The sequence below is a fragment of the Tachysurus fulvidraco genome, chromosome 1, assembly GCF_022655615.1.
Source record: "Tachysurus fulvidraco isolate hzauxx_2018 chromosome 1, HZAU_PFXX_2.0, whole genome shotgun sequence".
Taxonomy (NCBI): Eukaryota; Metazoa; Chordata; class Actinopteri; order Siluriformes; family Bagridae; genus Tachysurus; species Tachysurus fulvidraco.
In genome coordinates, this window is record NC_062518.1 from 28,226,014 (window position 1) to 28,247,887 (window position 21,874).

Here is a 21,874-nt window from a genome sequence, read left to right on the forward strand (position 1 = left end):
GTATAACTAACAGTAGGCTCTCTACAGTTGAAAATAAAATGTCATTATCAGCTTAGGTAATGTAAAACGGTCTGAAAAGTATAAGTAGACAGACTCAACCAGATTAAAAGTACAGTTTAATCTGTGGCAAAAGAAAAGTTTTCCCCAAAGTGTCACTCATTTAGGTAACAATTACAGTGTCTGTTATTGCATCATTCACATAATTAAAATAGCAGAAAAAGTGTCAATCAAACACAGTCTAATTTCTGTCTAAGTGTTCCTTACAGTATTCATTACTTTGTAAACATTATTTTTGTTATTTATTCAGTAGAAAAATCAAAATGAAAAGTTTATTTATCTATTTAGTGTTTCGTTAATCAGCAGTCACTCAGATTATTGGTGAGTGTTTCTGCGCCTCAACACGTCCCCACACCTCTCCGTGAGGAAACTCATGTTGCTGCACCGATGTCTCCAACATCTCACACGAGAACCCAGGATCCTAATGAGACCCAAACCAAAACATGAGACAAAAACACTCAGAAAATTCAAACTCGGTTTAAATACCGAAAAGCTCTATGAATAAATCAGTGTACCGTAAAAGTAACAGTGAACAAATACTTTAGATCTGAATCACACATGCATTATGCTAATCACAATCTAGTGGCCATCTGTCATGCATAACAAGTTAAAGATGCTGTTGCAAATATTATGTGGATGACCTGTCACAAGCCTGCTGTCTTATACTCTGTAATGTTGACTCACCTTAGGAGGAATGTAGCAGGCGTTTCTGATTACGGTAGGACTTTTAAAATGTTCATGAAGGTGGTCCACATATTCACACATCCTTCCAAACAGAACAGTGAAAGTATTAAAAAAAAAAAAAAAATACACACACAATACACTCAATTTCCTAAGGCTTTTTAGTGATGGTGTACATTCATTTTTCGATCTATATTTCAGATATTGTTTTATTTGTATAACACTTTTAACAACGAACAATCTCAAAGCAGATTTACAGAATATAAGATATAGAAAAAAAAGTTCAAGATTCATTATTAGACATATTTAAATTTATTTGTATTTATCCCTGATGAGCAAGCCTGAGGTGACTATGGCAAGGGAAAACTTCCTGAGAAGTTATGAGGAAGAAACCTTGATAAGAACCAGACTCAAAAATGGAACCCATCTGAGTGATGACAACAATTCTAAAATATCACTGCAGAGTTATTAAAAGTGCAAGATACTATGAAAATATTCAGTATTTGTAATAATCGTAATTAAATGCTTTGGGACATTTAGTTTTGCAGTCAAATCTACATAAATCTCTTTTTGGCTAAAGGTCATATTTCTTCAAGTGTTTATTTGAAACATATTCCTGCATAACATCGTTTTTTTTTTTCTCATTAGATATAGCCCACTAGCTTGCTGTTTAAATCTTGCCTCAAATCTCACCTGATTTCAGTTCATATAGCATTTTACATGCACTGTGCAGCACAAACATTTATAAAGTTACATGGCTTCAGTTCATGGACTATAAAACTTCAAATTCTGTTGCTAGAAATATTTTCTCAACATAAAACTATGCTAATTCATTACTGACTTCAATCAGCTTAGCTAACATGCAATGTGTGCTAGCATAAAATTTGTTCTATTCTTGTATAGACTTAGGAGGAATATAATTATAACTGGTGAAGGAATGTTTTATGAAACAAGAGCAGAAAGGTTAAAAATATTGCTTTGTTCTTTTTCGAGTGTTGTGGCATCTAATTTTCACTCTTTTGACAATGATGTATGTGCAAAACAGTGCAACTTTAGGACATTGTAGAAACTAAAGCTTGCAGATTAAATAACAAGACAGTGTTGTGTGTTCAGTGACAGACTGCTGTCTATGTCATGCCCCCACTTTAAGACTCAACTCTTTTGTCCCCCTGGCCATTGGACTGTATAACATCTCTCATGTATGGCAGGGTGATAACACAAATTTGTACCTCCTTTGTGTTTCCTCCTTATTTACTGTTCATCTGTACTTAATTGTGTATTTGCTACTACTAGACTTGTAACAACTAGACTTGTCCAACCAGTTATTCATCTAACCATCCCTTTTGATCATAACAACGTATAATGCCAAGACTCTGGTGTCTAATATGTTTCCATTCGATACAATATTGGCACTCACATTACTAGAGTGATTGTGTTTTTATATGTTTTTACTAGTGCTGGACAACGATTAAATATTTTAATCGCGATTAATCGCATGATTTTTCTGTGATTAAAAAAATTCAATAATGAAATCAAAAGCAGTGTGTTGTGTAATTCTATTCTTTCAAACTACTGCTGTATGAACAAAAGTGAGATAAACCTTTGGTTTGTCAAAACTTTAAACAAATAAAGTCCTTTTTTTTTTACAGCAGTTAAAAGTTAGTAGCAGTTAACACTTCTTGTAAATCTTAACTTAAACATTAATGTAATCAAATTAAATATAACATTAACGTATAAATAAAACATTAAAACAAAAAAAAATTAACGTTTTTATTTAGTTTGTTAAAAAAAAAAAAAAAAAAAAAAAAAAAAGAAGATTTCGGTACCTTTTTCCATTTTTTCTGTCCGCAACAGATATTTTCTGTTTCGCGCTGTAGCTCTCTTAGGCACACGACAAATGCTTTCATTGGTTGAGACGCGTGATGACGCTCATCCCAAGCAGCCAGTAGCCTACTAATATACATCCCACCCCTCCTGTGACCCAGTCTATCTATGTGTATTCAAACGCAGTGAGCAATACTTGCCCAGCCCTAGTTTTTACATTATGTGAAATGAGTGATTTTGTTAACAAATGCAAAACATTTATTCGCAGTATTTTTAAAGCACCAATTATAATTGGAAAATGGATTAAAACTTCTTTGACATTGGTCTGTTTACTCTAAAAGAAACCTGCGTTATCTACACACAATACTAATTATGGCATGAGGCTCTTCGATACTGATTCGAATTCAGAACACAGTTCCAAGATAGCGGCTTCTGGGAATTAACAAAATGCTGCATTCAAGTCAGACATTGTAAGTCAAAACACATTTTACAATAAATGGCTGTGTGACCGCATGACAAAACAAACCTGATTCCAAAACCCTAATTCAAACCCTTGCCAAACTCTTTACTAAAGATCAAAACCATGTTTAGCATGCCTAAATGTATTCTAATATTAAAACCAGACAACTGTAATAAAAATATTTTATTACATATACTGCCATATTTAACGTTTACCTATAAGAAAGAGCCAACCTTTAAAACACAAGTAGACTATTTTTTTTTATATTTTAAATGCTATGATTTTTAAAATTCCGTGTTTTTACTGATACACGTTAGATCACATCCTTCTAAGCACTACATTAAAAGCTTTTTATCTAATTATTCAAACGTACACCAACTCACCTGTTGTCCAAGCTGGCTGACACTGAGATATAGTCAAACAGAATGAGATGCTGAACAAGCTCACAAAGTCCCACTCCACCAGCATGAGGACACACGGGGACTTGAAATGGCAAAAAATGACACATACAATCTTAAGAAACACGAGTTTAATAGGAGCCACACATACAAAAAAAACACCTACTAAGAATATTTAAACATCAACTATTCTAAACATCATATACATACAGATCTCACCTTTAAACTTCGCAGCCATTAATAAGATGGCAAGGTTTTCGTTAACGCTGCCCACCCTACAGCTGTCAATCTGAACAAACTGCAGAGCAGAAGCTTGCAGAAACTGCTTAAACATCACCCTGTTGTGGCACTGAAAAACAAAAATACACACAATAAATCACTTATTAAACTTGTTGTAGAAAAAGGGTTGAATCACTCTTGCCAACCTGCTCTCCTGTGGCAACTCCAATACCCAATGGTGCCAGAGCCTGAAACACAGATATGAATGTTATGATACCTGAATATATATCTAAAGCCACATAAAAATAAGGTTCAAATCAATACCAGACACTTTCTCATTGCTATTCCCACACATGCTGACACTTATTGATTACCTTTGAGATGGCAGCATGTCCAAGGATGTCGTCGGGAGAGGTGGGTTCTTCAATCCACAGAGGATGGAACTCTGCTAGGCTGCTTACACAAGAAATGGCCTCATTGACGTCCCATCGTTGGTTGGCGTCAATCATCTAATAGTAGTTAGGTCACAAGTCATTGAACTATTTCAATCACAAAGTCTCTGTTTAGACAGCGGTATCTTGTTAATGCAGGAAAGGAAACCACATACTCTTAGTTTTTCACTTGGATTCAAGCCATTCTTATATCTTCTTAATGTATATTCATTAATAATGCAACTGGAACCTTTTTTTTTCTTGACATCTGCTTTGTCTTGTACATTTATATAAAACCTAATCCGAAAAAATGTCTCTGATTTAAATGTTCTATGCAAGAGTTGCATACGGTGAACAAGAGGACCAGTGATGAGAGTAACATGCCTGGATTGAAATAATTGTTTTTAATAGATTAAAAAAAGAATTTAAAATAATGTTGAAATGATTATTCCTTCACTCGATTTTCTTTGCTTAGGAGTTTTCACCTTCCGTGGTAAGGTTCATGAATCTAAATAAGCTTTGGTCTGTTCCAAATAAAATTATAGGATCATTAATAACTGATTGCATCTGCACACCAAACTTGTATAAAGTTAAATGTTAATGCTAGTGTTTAAATAAATCCACACCGAGTTCTTTTACCTCCTGAGGACTAAAGGAATGCACAACTCTATATTACTATTACGGTATACTTTAACAACCAATGTTGCGATACGATTTGCTCACTTATAACTTACTATGCAAACAAACAACCATATAATATTTGCTGAAGTCTGAACATACAATTTTTAATTAGTATATGATTTAGATTTACCATCTTGTTTTCTGGGCCGATCATGTTTCGAATGAGCTTGCATCTGCGAATGTCATCCTGCAAGTCCGCCCCTACCTTCACTTTAAACTTGGTCCATCCTTCACCTAGTGCAGTAGAACACAGCTACACATGCATACACAAGTATAATTAACCTGAATACATATGCACACTCACATTTTTATGCTGCAGTGTTTCTCATTAATCAATGATCAAAACACAGACACACCTGTGTGAGCTGTTCATCTGAATATCCTAGCCAGGCACAGGATGTGGTGTAGGCTGGATATCCTTCCTTCAGCATCTGGTCCTCTACAAGGATCAAAGGGGTCATAATGTCATTATTAGTGGAACTTGCTGATATGGTCGTATGGTACGGTCTGTATGATAAGTTGTTGGTGAAAGTCACAAAACGAAGTTGGGCGACTGTATGACTGTTGAGAAAATCACTCCTCTGCACTCTGAAAATCTCACTTCTCATACTTTATAATAGGTGTGATATAGGAATCTTCAGGAAAAAGTGCTTGAAAGTGGAAAATGTGCCCATAATAGCTGTGTAACAAAATTATGTTCATCTCAATTGTTGTCTCATGCAATTGTTGTCACATGCACCATCCTGGACAACCCTGTCTATTCAAACAAACCAAAACTTATGTCCTATATTTGTCCTATTGCAGTCCTATTGTTCAAAGCCATTTTCCTCTCCAAGTAGGTGGCAAAGGATTGCAACTTTCTGCATACTCTTAGTATGTGATGTCATGTTTGGTTCTACTACATTATGCATGTTAGTGACAACCAACGTCCATTAGATATCTGTTATATCATAAAATTAATCAGAACGCGTAATTCCTACCTCTTTCCTGCTTTCCCTTGTTGGCTTTTGCCAGGATATCTATTTACAGAGAGAGAGAGAGAGAGAGAGAGAGGTTTTTAAAAAGAAAAGCGGTCACATCATTCTGTGTAAACATCATTTAATAACAATAATGACCTTACCTAATGCTTCCTGTTCAGTGAGCGCATCGGTGATGTAAGTGAAATCTATACAGCGGATAAGCTGCTTTGGGTCCTGTGAGACCACACACATGCACATATTCACAACCACTTCTACAAATCTCTCTTAATCTTCTGACAATACGTTATCACAGTCACAGAAGCAAAACTGCCACAGCCTGAGAAGATAGATTTAAAAACTAAGGTTATACTGTCTTCTTACCATGTCCACAAGGAGCTTCCAGAGGGGCTGCATTAATAAAAACAAAATGACATAACAGGATATTATACATTAAGTTATATATATTTAAACTTGTTTTTTAGTTTTAATATTTAATCAGTTTTCTTGTATTTTTACTGCTGTTAAGGTGGTGTGAAAGTGACATTGGTGCATATCAATAAATATATAAGAGTATCAGAGTATAAGATGCTTCACTTTATGGTATCTTTCTGGCAAAAACAACAGAAGTTATAAAAGACAGTAAAAAAGGAAAGAATTTGTCAAGTGAAACGTTTCACCTTGTCCTCTGCACGTGCCCACATATCCCAGATAGCATTGAGGATGGCGGCCACTGCGAGCTGGATGACTCCCTTCTCTGGACCAATCTGGCACAATGTAAAGTCAGTAAATATGGGTCTAACTGTCAACATGCCTTTACATGTTGGCATGTGCTTGGTTTACTTACCCATCTCAATTGCCCATCATTTGTCAGGAGTCTGTAGAATCCTCTGAAATCACTCACTATTTCTCCCAGGGTTTTTCCAATCACCAGAGCTGACAAAACCTTTACTGCACACACAACTACACAGCGATATTTTATTGTCATTACATGTGATTTATTGTAATGTCTTATTTTTAGTTTATTAATATTATAATTAGTATTATTATAGGGCAACATGGTTGCTACAGCGAATAGTCTCAAATCTAGGATTTAATCACAAGCTTGGGTAATATCTGTGTGAATTTTCTTTGCATATTCTCACGATGTCAAGCTTCCTCCCACATCCCAAAAATATAGGGGTGTGTGAGTGAGAGAGAGAGAGAGAGAGAGAGAGAGAGAGAGAGAGAGAGAGAGAGAGAGAGAGAGAGAGAGAAAGAGAGAGGGAAAGAGAGAGGGAAAGAAAGAGGGAGTGTGTGTGTGTGTGAGAGAGAGAGAGAGAGGGAGAGAGGGAGAGAGAGTGAGTGAGTGAAAAAGAGAGAGAGTGAGAGAGGGAGAGAGAGTACGTGAGTGAGTGAGTGAGTGAGTGAGTGAGTGAGTGAGTGAGTGAGTGAGTGAGTGAGTGAGTGAGTGAAAGAGAGAGAGTGAGGGGGGGGAGAGTAAGTGAGTGAGTGAATGACAGTGAGAGGGAGAGAGAGTGAGAGAGAGAGAGAGAGAGACAGTGACAGGGAGAGAGAGAGTGAAAGAGAGAGTGAGTGAAAGAGAGAGAGAGTGAAAGAGAGAGAGAGACAGTGAGAGGGAGAGAGTGAGTGAAAGAGAGAGAGAGAGAGAGAGAGTGAAAGAGAGAGAGGGTGAAAGAGAGAGAGAGAGAAAGAGAGAGAGAGAGAGAGAGAGAGAGAGAGAGAGAGAGAGAGAGAGAGAGAGAGAGAGTGAGTGTGTGTGACAGAGAGAGAGAGTAAGTGAGTGAGTGAAAGAGAGAGAGAGTGAGAGGGGGGGAGAAAGAGAGAGAGAAAGTGAGTGAGTGAATGACAGTGAGAGGGTGAGAGTGAGAGAGAGAAAGAGAGAGAGAGAGAGAGAGAGAGAGAGAGAGACATCATGCACAATGTTCCTAAGATAGTTTTACACTTTACCTGTCTATATTTTCCAAAATACAAAAAAAGCTTTAAGACGTCACATTTATATAACGACAATAAAATACTACTGCGACGACGACTACTACTACTACTACTACTACTACTACTACTACTACTACTACTAATAATAATAATAATAATAATAATAATAATAATTCCACCACGTGGTGTCGCCTTCTTACAGCAAACTGTAAGGTGGCAGAAACAGGAAGCAGGAATTGTACAGACAGTTTATTGTCACAGTGCTGCCGAAAGCTTCATTCGATAAAATAAAGGCATGTTTATTTATTATTGCTAAAGCTCACCGATTTCAGTGCCTCTTCCCACAGTGAAAGTTATTCCATATCCTTTAAGACTTTCACAGTCTGTGTCGATAGTAACATAAGCAACAGAGTAATCCGGGTCTGTGTGCTGAAACAGATCACATGACCCAAACACAACAACAGTCAAAAACAAATGTGTGCTGGAAACATATACAAAGACGACGAGTTCTACATAAAACCTGTTGTGTACTTTATTCCAAAAAAAAACCACACACACAAAAAATACACTAATCCGAAAAATCACACACAAAAAAGCTAACTAGATCAGACTTAAGTTAAGTAAGTGTTGTACTGAATTTGCTCAAGTGCTAAAGTCTATTATTTTTATACACACCATGGCGTCCGATCCATGCTGTTCCAAAGAGGTCGGAAACCTCACATCTCTTACACCCAGCTTGGTGATGATGGATTTAAGCATGTTGGCGTCTTATCAACAGTTTGAAATGTTTTGGCGAAGGCGAAACTGGTGAACTTGAACCACACATCCCTCCCCCTAAGGCTATGATTGGTCATCTTATACCTGTCAAGGCACCCAGGCTTCAAGCAAGAATTTATTGTTTAGCTGTAAAACTTTGTAGACGTATAAATCAGCAGTTTTTCTCGCCCTCATCAATATTTACTTACTGCAAAGATCAACAACAGATTACATTTTTATCCAGAGTGACTTACATTTTATTTCATTCACCTGAGCAATTGAGCCTTGCTCACAGTGTTGCCAGATTGGACTAAAGATTTCAGCCCAACTACAGCTTAAAACCTGCCCATTTATAAAAATACCAACCAAAATACATACTGTTATTAAAGCTGTTATAAAACTGTTATAGAACTGTTATTGTCTGTTATAAAACACACAATATTTTTTTCTTATTAAACAACCAGACTAGCAAATCGCACATTGGAGAGCACCAGGCTCGCCCCATGTATATCCATTGCATCTTTCTTTTTTCTTTTTTTTTTTTTTTAAATATAAATGATAATTTTAATAAAACACAAGGTCTGCATCGGAAACCTCAGAAGGGGACAACATTTTTTATTGTTCTTGTGCTACTATTGTCAGAACTACAGTTCTTTTCTAATAGGCCAATTCTCAAATCATTTCATTATACTTTTGTTTTTGTAGTAGTAGGCTACTTACAAATTTGTGCTTAATTACCAACTAATTAATTTTTTTATATTATTATTAAAATTATTATTATTATTTAACTTATAGACCACTGGGCGAATTGTGAACTGTGACAAGCAATGTAGGCAGCGATTCTAATTGGCGCTTTTGGTCATCTTTGATCGGACACTGCCCTGCTGCTCCAGCTGACACAGTAAAAGTTTTTATACTTGGTGCACAGCGCGATTTGTGTGTTTTTTATTTTTTATTTTTTTTGTATTAGCATGCTCTTTCAAATCATTTAACTGTGCTCTGATTTCTGATTGACAGTATTTTCAAAATACCTTTGTGTAATCCATGTTTTTAAAGACGGGTCGCTCTCCCATACCTTTCTGTAGGACTTTTTATACTTACCTCACATTGGCATGATGATGATGATGATGATGAATGATGAATGATGATCACTGATGATGATAATGCAATTTTCACGATATAATGAATTAGCCTACAACAAACCGCCAATCAAGCTTGAAGTCTGATTGGACAGGATTCCCCTGAACCTTATCGGCTAACCTGAACCATACCTAATTTAAATTATAACTATATAAACTATATATTTTATCTTATAGTTAGTTTTCATTAAAAAATAATAAAGAATACTGTTTATAATCAAAAATAAAAACCCGCCTGTTGCATCAAAAATCAGCCCAAATTTTAAAGATCCGCCCAATGCATTTTTTCCGGTCTGACGTGACCAAAAGGAGCCCAATCTGGCAACACTGCTTGTTCAGAGGTTCAACACTGTGTAGCAAGGTAACAAAGAGGGGCGGAGTCTCTAACCCCATTAAAGATTGCTAATAAGCCGCACTTATTTAAAGGACAGGCGAAAGCGAAGGGCAGTTGGGGGCTTGTTAGTAATTGCCCGTTGCTCGGCTTGTAGCTGTGTGGGGCCGGGAGTCCCGGTGTATTTTCCCCTGTATAAGTATTTTATTCTGTTTTTAGCATGTGATAGTTTGAAATTTCGCATCATTGTGGATTTGCTTGGTTTTGCTTTGCCAAGGTATGTTTTGTTTTGTTTGGGTATGATTGATGTATGAAAATTATTTAATTGATTTAGAATGTGGGTGCTGGATGTTCGGGACCACCGTGCGGTTGTTTGGTTGGTTTTGTCTCGTTAAGGTATGTTTAGTTTTTATTTAGTTTTCTTTGTGTGTGTGTGTGTGTGTGTGTGTGTGTGTGTGTGTGTGTGTGTGTGTGTGTGTGTGTGTGACTGGTAATAATTAAATGATCTATTTCGTTATAGGTTGTCGGGTGATAGTGACTAGTCGCTGTTCTCTTTACTTAAGTAAAGTTTGCCTCATATTCACAGATTCGATTTTCCCGAGTCAATAGCTCCTGAGCTAATAGGTGTTACTACACAAATAACACCTCATTTTATCGTAGTAATGTAGTGAGACAGCTACAATGCAGCTACATCCCAATTTTCCTCTATATCATCTTTCCTCCGCATTGGACAAAATACATAAGTCTTTGTGCGAACACCGAAGAGACAGATTCCAAGGGACCGTCTGCAAAGTGCAAAACCCGAAAAGCGAATACAAAAAAATCAATAAGTCAATGAATCACCAAATCCAACTCGCACATCACTGATGTCCTAATTGATATACTAAAATACTTATTTGGGAGAAATGTCTCTTTTTTTATGCTTTTTCATAATTTTATTGATTTGTATTTTTGAAAAATCATAAAAAAAATAGACATTTCCCCAAAATACGTGTTGTACTATATCAATTAGGGTATCAGTGATGTGTGATCTGAGTTTGGTGACAGTACACTGTATTACAGTAAAGTTAAGAAAAATCATAAGAAATCATAAAAAATCAACAAAGACATTTCCCCAAAATAAGTGTTGTAGTATAACTATCAGGACATAAGTGATGTGTGTTACAAGTTTGGTGACCATACAGTGTAGTACAGTAAAGTTATTGACCGTTTTTATAGTATTCGCTTTTCGGGTTTTGCACTTTGCTAACGGTCCCTTGGAATCTGTTTCTCAGTCGTCTGCACTTAGAGATTTGTGTATTTTGTCCACCGCGGAGGAAAGCCGATTTTGAGAAATTTGGTTGTAGCTGCCTCTCTACATTACTACGATAAAAATGAGGTGTTATTTGTGTAATAACACCCTTTAGTTCAGGAGCTATTGACTCGGGAAACTTGAATCTGTGAATATGAGGCCAACTTTACTTAAGTGTTCTCTTTTCGGTATTCTTTTTTGTAAAACTGACTGCTCACTGTTGTGAATGTATGTTAATTCCCTAGCCAGTTGGTGTTTTTGTTTCTTTTTGAATTATTAGGTTTGTGTAATTTGGTTTAATGGTTGGATTTTGTTTGTTTCCTTTTTTCCTTTTCTTTCCTGTACCCTTTAGGGATACCCCTTGGGTAGCTTCCCACCCCTTCTTTGGGTAATCGGAGACAGGGATTGATAGAGCCCCCAACAGGTTTTGTGTGCTTAATTGTGTGACATATTGCTTTTGAGGGTGCATTATTGATTTGTGGTGGGTTTATGGGGTTGAGAGTGCTGTTCTTATACAGTTTGCACTGAAACTACTCTTCCCTGTAGGAAACTCAATTATCTTTTGTCTGTTTATTATACCATCTGAAGGAGGCTGCCCTTGTGGGCTGTTTCCGGTCAGGGTGAATGACCCAAATTTTCATGCTTTGTTAAATAAAGTTTAATGTGTTTTTTTTACTATCCTATGCTTACTGTAGTGAATTTTCTTTGTATGCACCTAAGCCTCCTGGGTGTTCGGGGTGCTACAACTGGTAGCTTGGTGTACCAGGGACTTGAACTCATGACCTTCCGATCAGTAGTCCAACACCTTAACCACTAGGCTATCACTGATTAGACTTGTTGTGGGACAAGTACCAAGGAGCATGTTCCCAAGCCTCATCATGGAGTTTGAGTATTTTTCCACTTTAACTCGGAACATTTTTAATTAGCTGATTAGTTAAATGGGTGTGTTTGAGCATGGAGAACATTGTCATGTGCGGGTGTAACGAGTCGGTCTGTTGTCATTCCCTGATGTTTAGTGTTAGTATGTGCTATGCTGTCTGTTCATGTCTCTGTTCCTGTGCCCTGTCCTGCTCAGTGTTCCGCCCTGTTTTTGCCTGCTTGTTTGTTTCTTGTTTCCTGTTTTGTCTATTAAAAGGAGTTAACTGCAAATGGATCCGCACTCGCCTTTGTCTCATCGTGACAGCGGGACAAATGCACCATTGTGCATAACTAACTTATTATAACAAGCTAGAATAAATCTATCAACAAATAGGCTATCATTCATTAATCCTCTTTTTTTATATAAAAAATTTTAATTTTAGAAACAGTCCCACCGAAGCGGTTCCTACAGCCATGTTAGCAGCAGCAGCATCAGTGGACATGACACAGGATACATATTTTTATAACTAGAAATTTTGAATTCAAATATGAAAGCTCCATAATTAACTAGTCAGGCTTTCAATGGGTGTGGCTTTGTCTGGATATCTTTCCATTCACAGATATGGCCATAATGGTTACTTGTCAATATTAAATGTAGTTTAAAAGCAATATCTCTAACACAATCACACACATACATTGTCATACTGTGATTACCTCTTTATATACAATATAACTGCACTCTTGTGAGCACAATATTGCTTAAATAAATTATTTTTGCTTGTCAGGATTGTGGTGGATCTGAAGCCTACCACAGTAACACTTAGGCATCAGGTAGGAAGACACTATGGTTGGTCTGCCATCATAGGACCCTTTGTACACTCATTCATTTGAGCTGGAGCTAAAAGCTGGAGGAATAATAGTAAAAGGATACAAATATGCTTCCAATGTTTCCTTGGCTTGATAATGAAAGCATGCAAATATTATTTTTTATATCTGAGAAAAGGTATAAAACCATTACTTGCATTATTACTTGCATTATTACTTTTGCATTACAAATGCATTACATAGCATTGAATGTTGTCAGGAGGTTAAACAGTGGGCTCCCTGGTTGTAGAAAGGAAGAGGCTGAAAGTGGCAGTCTGTCCACTGCACCCCTCACCTTCCGATCTACCAGCACTGCTCGATTGGTTCCACCATCTCTCATGGTAAGAGGCAAGTATACTACAAGACTCTTCTCTGTGCTGGCACCAAGGTGGTGGACTTCCCCTAGAGGTCCGGACAGCTGAGTCACTGGCTATTTTCAAGTGGTGGTTGAAGACGTACTTATTCAGGAAACACTTCAACTAGCACTTCTTTCCCTATCTTTTGCATTTGAAAAAAAACAAAAAAAAACCTTTTGACTTTTTTTTTTTTTTGTAACTTTGAACAAATGTTTTAAACTCATGGTATCTTAAGTATGTAACCTAGTGAGCCAGCATTAATGTATTCAATGTTAGAGATTTAAGCACTTATGCACTTTGTATACCTCTGGATAAGGGCGTCTGCCAAATGCTGTAAATGTCCAAAGATGGAAGCCCATCTTAAGTAAGGCAAAGGGCTTAAGACATGATAACTCAGAATTGAGAAAAGGATGGTTCTTGAAGAAAATGTTCTACATGGTACACACAAATTCTAATTAATCTTTTAGCATGTAAACAACCCAAAGCAAACAGCCATGGCAATACTGGACTGCACTGCCTGAGCAAGGAAGATGACAGTTTGCAGATTCTCCCCATCCAATCTGAGTCAGAGAGGATCTGATGGGAGGAATGGGAGAAACCATTCAAATGCAGGTGTGCAAAGCTTGGCCCATAAGAATTAAATTATGTTTTCACAAAGTAGTACATAAGGTGTCAAAACGTGTGTGAAACATTTTAGTTCCTTTTTTTTATAAAGTTTCATAAACCTTTTTATTGTGTTTCTAGATTAATTGCCAAAATATCCTGTCACCATTCAGTAGGTACTAGATAATAAAGCGAAAAACAAGCCAGGCAAACAAATTTGCTGCCAGGCTGTGGGATCCTGTGGTCTCACTAACAGCTTCTTCATACTGTTCATTATATACATTAAACACCACAGCATGCAAATAATTCCAGGTAAATAAACCACACACAGTTCAAGTGAACTAGAATATGGTGTTCAAGAATTCAGTGTTCAAATTCTAAGTGGACTTAAAAGGGGACAAGTTTCTTTTTTGTTCCTTTTTAGCACTGTTGTGGCCTCAGACCCATTGTTGTCCACATAACATAACTATTAAAGATCTCAGACACCAGCTATCGGTTGATATATTTTTTCTGTACTTCTGCAGTAACTCAATTACTTTCAAAATAGGGCAAACTTTGGTATTATTTGAGCTAATGTGTTGAATGTTATGTTTCATGCAAATCTCTCTCAATATCAAGTGCAGTAGTGTCCTAAGACCACAAGATATTTTGAAAAGTTTTGGTTTTAGCAGTGATGGAAGATCTGTACTGACAACATATAGCTGTATAGTACTGTAAGCACTCTAATAATTAAAAAAAATTACAAAATGGTTGATTAACAGAGCAATGTTGAAGGAACCTGAAGGAAACTTGGTTCTGCAGATCCATCTAACATACTATACAAACTACCAGTTGCATTGTTTTTAGTTTTTAACAGTGAGATCATTTGATATGCTTTGTAGACTGGATATGACACAAAACATCAGTAGAGCCAAAAATCATTTGTAAAATGACAAGCACGTTGATATTGTATTCTTTGTTTTGTCTGTTACAGTAGGTAACCAAATAGTGATGATGCCATAGGGCATTGTTGGGATTACGAATAAAGAGATCACGTTCCAGTATTATGATTACTGGACATGAAGTAAGGAATATTTCTCAGTCCAAGCTCAGTCAAATCCAGCAACATGCATAATTTAGAAAGACGTCCTACTACTCATAGATTTTCTACTCATTTTATACACCTCCAACAAAATAGCTATCAGTAAAAGATTAAATGGGTTTATTATACTCATGTAATGTATCTGTTCAAGTTCCTAATGACCTCTGAATAAGTAAATAACCTTCCTGTCTTGGCTGTGGCATGTAGCACTGACAGTTTCTTGGCATAGAGAGAGCAAGTGAGAAAGAGAGAGAGAGAGTAAGTGAGAGAGTGAGAGAGAGACAGAGATAGAGAGTGTGTGAGAGAGTGAGTCAGAGTGTGTGAGAGAGAGAGACAGAGTGTGTGCGTGTGTGTGTGTGAGAGAGAGAGAGAGAGAGAGAGAGAGAGACAGTGTGCGTGTGTGTGTGTGTGTGTGTGTGTGAGAGAGAGAGAGAGAGAGAGAGAGAGAGAGACTATACCGTTTACGACAGATTACATCAATCCACCTTATCACTCATGAAATAGCTCTCATTAACAAAATTCTTAGGTATTCTAATCTGAGGCTGTAACCAGATCCTATCGGAAAAAGTCTCTATTCTAAACATCAAAATATAATGAAGTAAATATGGTGTTATCAGTTGCATGACGGGACTCCGACATGTTTACCGCTTCCCCGGTTTGAGGTCGTCATGCCGCTGGGATATTGATGGTGACTCCAGTATTAGATTTGGTCTATTTACCGGTGTGGTTTTATTTCGGGGAAGAGCAGCTCACAGAGTTCTCCAGAGATTTAGGAACGAGACTCTAGAGCTGGGATATTGTTGTAGAACACGATATGGTGCGGCATCATGTTTTATAGATTTTGCTTAGGTTTATCAGACAATTGGAATAGGCTAAAAAACACAGAGCTCACTTGGGTTCCTGTAAATATATCATCCGGTTTCTATATGAAAAAGAATAATTATTGTTAATAGTATGCCTCCCCTACATGATTGATGTACTCGTGCATGCATGTATATATACAGTATACATGTATACTCTCAATAACGTATTTATTTATTAGTGTAAAACACTGGATGGCGCGCGCGGTCAAGTCATTTGCGCACCGTGTAGTTTGTGAACTGAAGAAAAAGATCCCAGATTCTAGAACTTAAGTTAAAGTTCATCAGCTATTACTGCATGACGTAAGAAGCCGGATGATTCATACACTAAAATCTCAGCAGTAGAGTGGAAATTAAAACCAAATCCTTTCATCAGTATGGAGACCTTTAGGAAGCTTGGTGTCTACATTCACACCAAACAGATTGTAAAAAATATGACCATGTACTACTTCAACTCAATTCTCACTAATAAACTCACTCCATCTTTCTTTCTTTCTTTCTTTCTTTCTTTCTTTCTTTCTTTCTTTCTTTCTTTCTTTCTTCCGTCCATATAGTCTGCTTAACTAACTAACTAACTAACTAACTAACTAACTAACGCTGAAAGTTTGCCTGGAAAAGACAGACTGTCGCGCATGGATTCACTGATGTTTATAAAATCAGTTACGCCAGCGTCCACTTTCCCCCTGGTATTGTGGCCTTTCTATCACTAAGAAGTTCAGATTAGTTTGATGAATCTAAAGGGGGCGATTTCAAGACCCATGGAGACGGACAGCACCGCGTACAAGCGCGGAACACTGGGATGTCAAGGATGAGTCATTCAGCGTCTACCTGAACCTTCTTACCAGAGACAATACTCCCCCCCCCCCACACACGCACGCACGCACACTCACGCACACACGCACACACACACACACACACACACACACACACACACACGCACACACGCACACAAAAACAAATATTAGCATTCACTCGTGGTCTCAAATCAGCTCTTCTCTCTCTTTTTCTACACGTACAGCCCAAGTAAATGACGAAGAAAGCGCGTCGGTCCCGGTGGAACGAGGTGAGTGACGTCGACAGGGAGTGAAAAAGGGCTCGCCTCGCTACAGCAGCTACATAAAACTCGCGCTGCCGTCGTGATAGTGGGACATATGATGGCGACACGCAATCTTTTTAGCGTCCAGCACATGGGAGAACTCTGAGTATTTAGAAGACTAGGAGTCTTGTGCGCTACCGGTGGGCAGAGAATAGGGAGCGCGACAGTTAAGTTTTATAGGAATTGGGGAAGCGCAGTACCGAGAGAGAGAGAGAGAGAGAGAGAGAGAGAGATCTTATCTCGCAGCCTCACCGGACTGCATCCCGCAATTTTCACCGTTGTAGGTATGTCAAAGCCCCACAAACTTATAATATATAAAACATGAACAGCAAACGTTGGATGGTGATTTCAATAAATATTTTAGCTTGAACTTATTGGTAATATATGGTTTTGTAAAGGCGTAGTGATTTAAACAGCAATCTGTCCCATTATCTGTTCGATTTCATTGTTTCATGTCTCTTCTCTCCGTGCGGTGGAACCCGGGACACCTGCTGCGCTTTATCCACACAACTTTACATCCTTCTCTTAAAACCTCTTTAAAACCATTCAAACATTTGCTTTAACACCTTTACGCCATGTTAGCCAATGTGTGTAATGTTATAATGTGGTCTGGTCTTTTTTTCTCCTACAGAATGATCATGTCGGGTAGCAGAGGGACTTTGGGCTTCCTCATCTACGCGCTCCTGGTGCAGTGCAGTGCGTCCTCTCCGCTCAGGTACAACAACACGACCGTGCGCAAAGAACAACGGGGCAGTGTGGTGGGGAATCAGGGCAGAAATTAAAGGACAAAAGTCGGATCTTACTGATGCGTTTACTTTTCGAGATTAATATGGACCAAAACCATAACCGATGGCGCGTGCGTAATGTCTAAGTAATATATTTTTTGTGAGATTCATTTGGTTCTCACCTATAAAAATGCCAACAGGAATAAACGGTTCTTGTAGCTGGAATTGTTCCAAATAGTGCCCTACTGAAAGGATTATATTAAATATATCCATTTATACTATATATACATTTATTGTTTTACGCTGTGATTAAAACAATAAATGTATATATAGTATAAATAGATATATTATGTAAATGTATAGAGTTTAATTTAATACTGTAATATTGTAGTGAATAAATTTAGAATGCAACAAAGCCCTGTATGGGAATTGTGGGATGTAACACCTAGACATTTCAGAGGCTTAAGTTTATTAATCATCATTGTCAGTTTTTTTTATAGCGTGACAGAATCGCTTGGTCTTCCCATCCTGAGCCACACATAGATGTGTTTCATATCAGATTAATTCTATATGCAAAAAAGGAAAACTGTTTAATGTAAAAGCAGCATCCTCTAATGCCATGTTGTTTATTACAGACTGGAGACTGCAGCTTACGATGAAGATGGCACTTCATTAGCAGACATGGCTTTTGACTCAGAGCAGATCGCACTCAGAAGCTCCCCATCAGGGACAGATGATGTCTACGAGATCATTTCTCCTCCAGAAAAAAGGTGAAGTTTTAACAGACTTTTCACTTTCTTACATGCATTTAAACATTATCTGTCTTGTCCTAAAGTACAGTATTGCCACAAATGTTTTGTTGACCGGTGTGAGATAGAAATGTGGGTTTTGTGTCAGGAGGTTGTAGATCTAGTTAAATTAAACAGGTTGTTAAACACTCTGAATGTGTGGTAAATGAATTGAACAAAACGTGTTCACAAAATTGAACACAGAATTGTAAAAGAGCTTTGTCTTGGTTTTGTAAAAGTATGATTAAGTCATTGTGGTCCAGCATGTTGATCTCGCCATGCAAGGAATCTGATGATGTGAATGTTTGGCTTTTTGTCATCGTAGAACGGAAAGACATGCAGACGGGATGTTTAATAAAGCCTACAGGCAAGCGTTGGGTCAGTTATCAGCCCGGAAATACCTGCATTCTCTGATGGCAAAACGCGTAGGGTAAGCGCATCTCTGTCTCTCTGTCACGCTCTCTCCCCCTTCTCTCTCTCTACCCCCCCAATTTTCTCTCTCTCTCTCTCTCTCTCTCTCTCTCTCTCTCTCTCTCTCTCTCTCTCTCTCTCTCTCAGCACACTTATTTGTACTATTTGATCTTTTTTCTTTTTTACTTTGTCTTTTTTTCAGATGCTCACACCGCCATTTCATGTTTCAATGTTTTCTATCTGTCCCTGTGTACCTTGATGCTCTGCCCCCCAGCAGCAATCTATTTATTAGTTATGTTATTATGTTAGAAGCTGAATACTATAGTAGTACAACCAACAAACAACAAATCAACAAGTTTTTAGTATGCGGTCCTTGATGCCTGTTTACATAAAAGGTGTTTATGGCATCGGGTGTATGGTGTAGGGTGTATGGTGTAGGGTGTAGGGTGTATGGTATATGGTGTAGGGTGTAGAATGTAGGGGGTATGGTGTAGGGGGTATGGTGTAGGGTGTATGGTCTATGGTGTAGGGGGTATGGTGTAGAGTGTAGCTGCTCAGACAAGATCAACATACACAAAAACAAGTTTCATCCTGTTTCAATTTTTGTTATATTATTCGTTTCATTATCACTAATTAAATATGTTGATTCGGGTCTCTCTCTCTCTCTCTCTCTCTCTCTCTCTCTCTTTCTCTCTCTCTCTATTAGAGGAGGCAGCGCTATGGATGAGGCAGACACACTGGCTAAGCGCCACTCGGACGGCGTGTTCACTGACAGCTACAGCCGCTACCGGAAGCAAATGGCCGTGCGGAAATATCTGGCCGCGGTCCTCGGCAAAAGGTACAGACAGAGAGTTAGAACCAAAGGACGACGATTCACCTATTTTTAGTGCTTTCAAAACACACAAAAAACCCCACAGCCGCTTAATCCACCTTGTTCTGTGCTGTCCCGGGTCAGTCAAGAGTGTTGAGTTGAAGAGTGCGACCTCTGTTTCTTTCAAACATGTACTTTATGTATGAAGTAAAGACGTTGAAATGAATATTTTGATAATGACACTGTTTCTTTCTTTTTCTTTTCCTTTTCTTTTTTGTATTGGAGCACTTGAGAGCGCACAACACTACTATGTGGACCAATCGTTAAGTCTGACCAAATATAGTCTATATTTCCTTATTTATTTTTTAGACCTTAACAAAGTGTATGTGCACTTAAAGGGTATGCTTCCGATATTTTGTCTTTTAAATATATCAATCTACCATTATGAGTATGAGTAAATAAATTTGTCTTAAAGACAATCATTGCACTGAATGTTACCTCTCTTCTTTATTTGCTGGAACGTGAAATTAAGCGTGAAGTCTTCTTTATTTACAACAGCCCTGAAGACTTAGATTTGCACCAATTTCTACAAGGCATAGACATTGGGGAGCTCCCGGATGGGGATGAGTTTGAGGCATTTATGAGCAACTGGCTGAGGCTCCTGGTGAGTGGCTTTGTGGCTCTGGTCCGTACCTTAGCCCTTTACTTTTTGGAAAAGTGCCTCTCACTCTTCCTTCTTTCTCCCGTGACGTTCTCCCCTTCTGTCATCTAGAACTTAAATTTCATGAGCCAAGTCCTTTCCTTTCTCACCTGTTCACACTGTACTTGATAAGCACATTAATTTTCACACCTTGGTATATTCTCACTTCAGAAGATTGCTCTGAAAATAGCTCTTGGGTTCCTTTCATGAAGTAAATATGACACACTCTCCAGAACACAGTAGAGTACTTTAGGACTCCTCAGATATGAGCCACTACACAACCTTTCCTATTTCTGTAAAAGAATATCCAAGCACCTGATCTACTATTTTCCAAGCTGTTATACCTCACCTTTCTGTCTTGCGAGTGGGAGCTTGTGAATGTGTTTACTTATTTATTACAAGCATACAGTTCAGCTGTTATAGTGATGGAGTATGTGTATGTGTGTAAAATGTTTCTCCTGAATTTTTTGGTGGTGGAAAATTCGATCTGGGATTTCTTTTATTTTTTTCCTATTCTTCTATTCTGTATTTGAACTCATTTTTTTCTTCTGTTGCAAAAACACACTGGGCATCTACAGAATTACAGATTAAAGTCTCTCCTTCTGACAAAAACTGGCCCTGAAATCTGCTCTTGTTAATGCCAGTTACAGTATCTGTGTTTTCCATATTCATCTCTCCCTGTTTTCATCCTATTGCTTTGTGTGGAGACGTGATTTGGGACTTCTGGGTACTTTTAGTGTAACGTCTCTCTTTTGTTGCAAATGCAAATAGTATTAATTAGGATTTCACAGCTGTATGAGCCTATGTACAGTCTTAAATGTAACCATATTACAATCAGTTTGCTGATGTTGTTTATGTGTACAACAGGATGAGAATGAATTAACTAAAATTGCAGTGTTAGTAAAGGATGATGGGTGGGGGCTTGGGGGGAGCTGCTTAAAACACACCTACTCAAAACTGCAGTGAATGTATGTGTGAAAGTGTAAGAGAGAGGGTGTGAGTGTGAAATCAATGTTTGTTTAATTATGCATTCTCCTGCAGGCTTTGTGACGCAGGAGGGCAGCTTGCAGCTCGGGTGCCTTTGCTTCGACTTTAAAAATGGCCACCAATCTCAGATGGCACGTTAGTGGCCCTCCAATGCTGCACATCACCTGCTCACACTCTTTCCATTTCACTGGATCACATAACTTTCATTCAGTGGTCACCTGGCCCACTCTATTTTGTTTGACCTCCTGCACCATTTCCTGTTCTTTGTCTTAGCTTCACTATGCATAGTGTGTATTTGATAGCAGAGTAGAAATCATAGGACACTCACACTGAAATTCATCCTGTGTGTAACGTCTGAAAGCGCCTGAAGCCTTACTTTAGATGAATCTTAAATAAACAAACGTATTTCTTGTGTAGATAAATAGTAGATTCTAAAAAAAAAAAAAATGGGAACCACAAAAGAGATCACCAGTAAAAAAAAAAAAAAAATGTCAAAAATAAGGTGTTGTAAGATTTGTATGAATAAATTTTTGTAAACAACAACAGTTTGTCTAATCTTTGAAACTTGACAAATT

At 37.8% G+C, this 21,874-nt stretch overlaps 2 protein-coding genes across 5 annotated transcripts; one reads left to right on the forward strand and one right to left on the reverse strand.

Annotated features, from left to right (window-relative positions):
- Positions 1-99: 99 nt before the first annotated feature.
- enosf1 (enolase superfamily member 1) lies at positions 100-8,489 on the reverse strand. Its single transcript, XM_027169419.2, has 15 exons — positions 8,318-8,489; positions 7,966-8,071; positions 6,555-6,670; positions 6,388-6,474; positions 6,092-6,118; positions 5,872-5,944; positions 5,732-5,770; positions 5,108-5,190; positions 4,882-5,004; positions 4,014-4,148; positions 3,846-3,887; positions 3,640-3,769; positions 3,406-3,505; positions 742-823; positions 100-478 (listed from the first exon to the last, which is right to left on the reverse strand). Exons 1-15 carry the CDS (start codon positions 8,399-8,401, stop codon positions 368-370), a joined length of 1,338 nt encoding a protein of 445 aa, XP_027025220.1. The 5' UTR covers positions 8,402-8,489; the 3' UTR covers positions 100-367.
- adcyap1a (adenylate cyclase activating polypeptide 1a) lies at positions 5,780-21,842 on the forward strand. 4 transcript variants are annotated; one of them, XM_047817675.1, is made up of 8 exons: positions 5,780-5,804; positions 17,082-17,161; positions 17,509-17,592; positions 18,238-18,372; positions 18,716-18,820; positions 19,508-19,639; positions 20,171-20,276; positions 21,354-21,842. In XM_047817675.1, exons 3-8 carry the CDS (start codon positions 17,510-17,512, stop codon positions 21,360-21,362), a joined length of 570 nt encoding a protein of 189 aa, XP_047673631.1. In that variant the 5' UTR covers positions 5,780-5,804; positions 17,082-17,161; position 17,509; the 3' UTR covers positions 21,363-21,842. The 4 variants fall into 4 exon arrangements, with proteins under 4 accessions (XP_047673631.1, XP_047673637.1, XP_027024892.1 ...); XM_047817681.1 differs by lacking the exons at positions 5,780-5,804; positions 17,082-17,161 and adding an exon at positions 10,106-10,145; XM_027169091.2 differs by lacking the exons at positions 5,780-5,804; positions 17,082-17,161 and adding an exon at positions 16,683-16,844.
- The last annotated feature ends 32 nt before the right edge of the window (positions 21,843-21,874 follow it).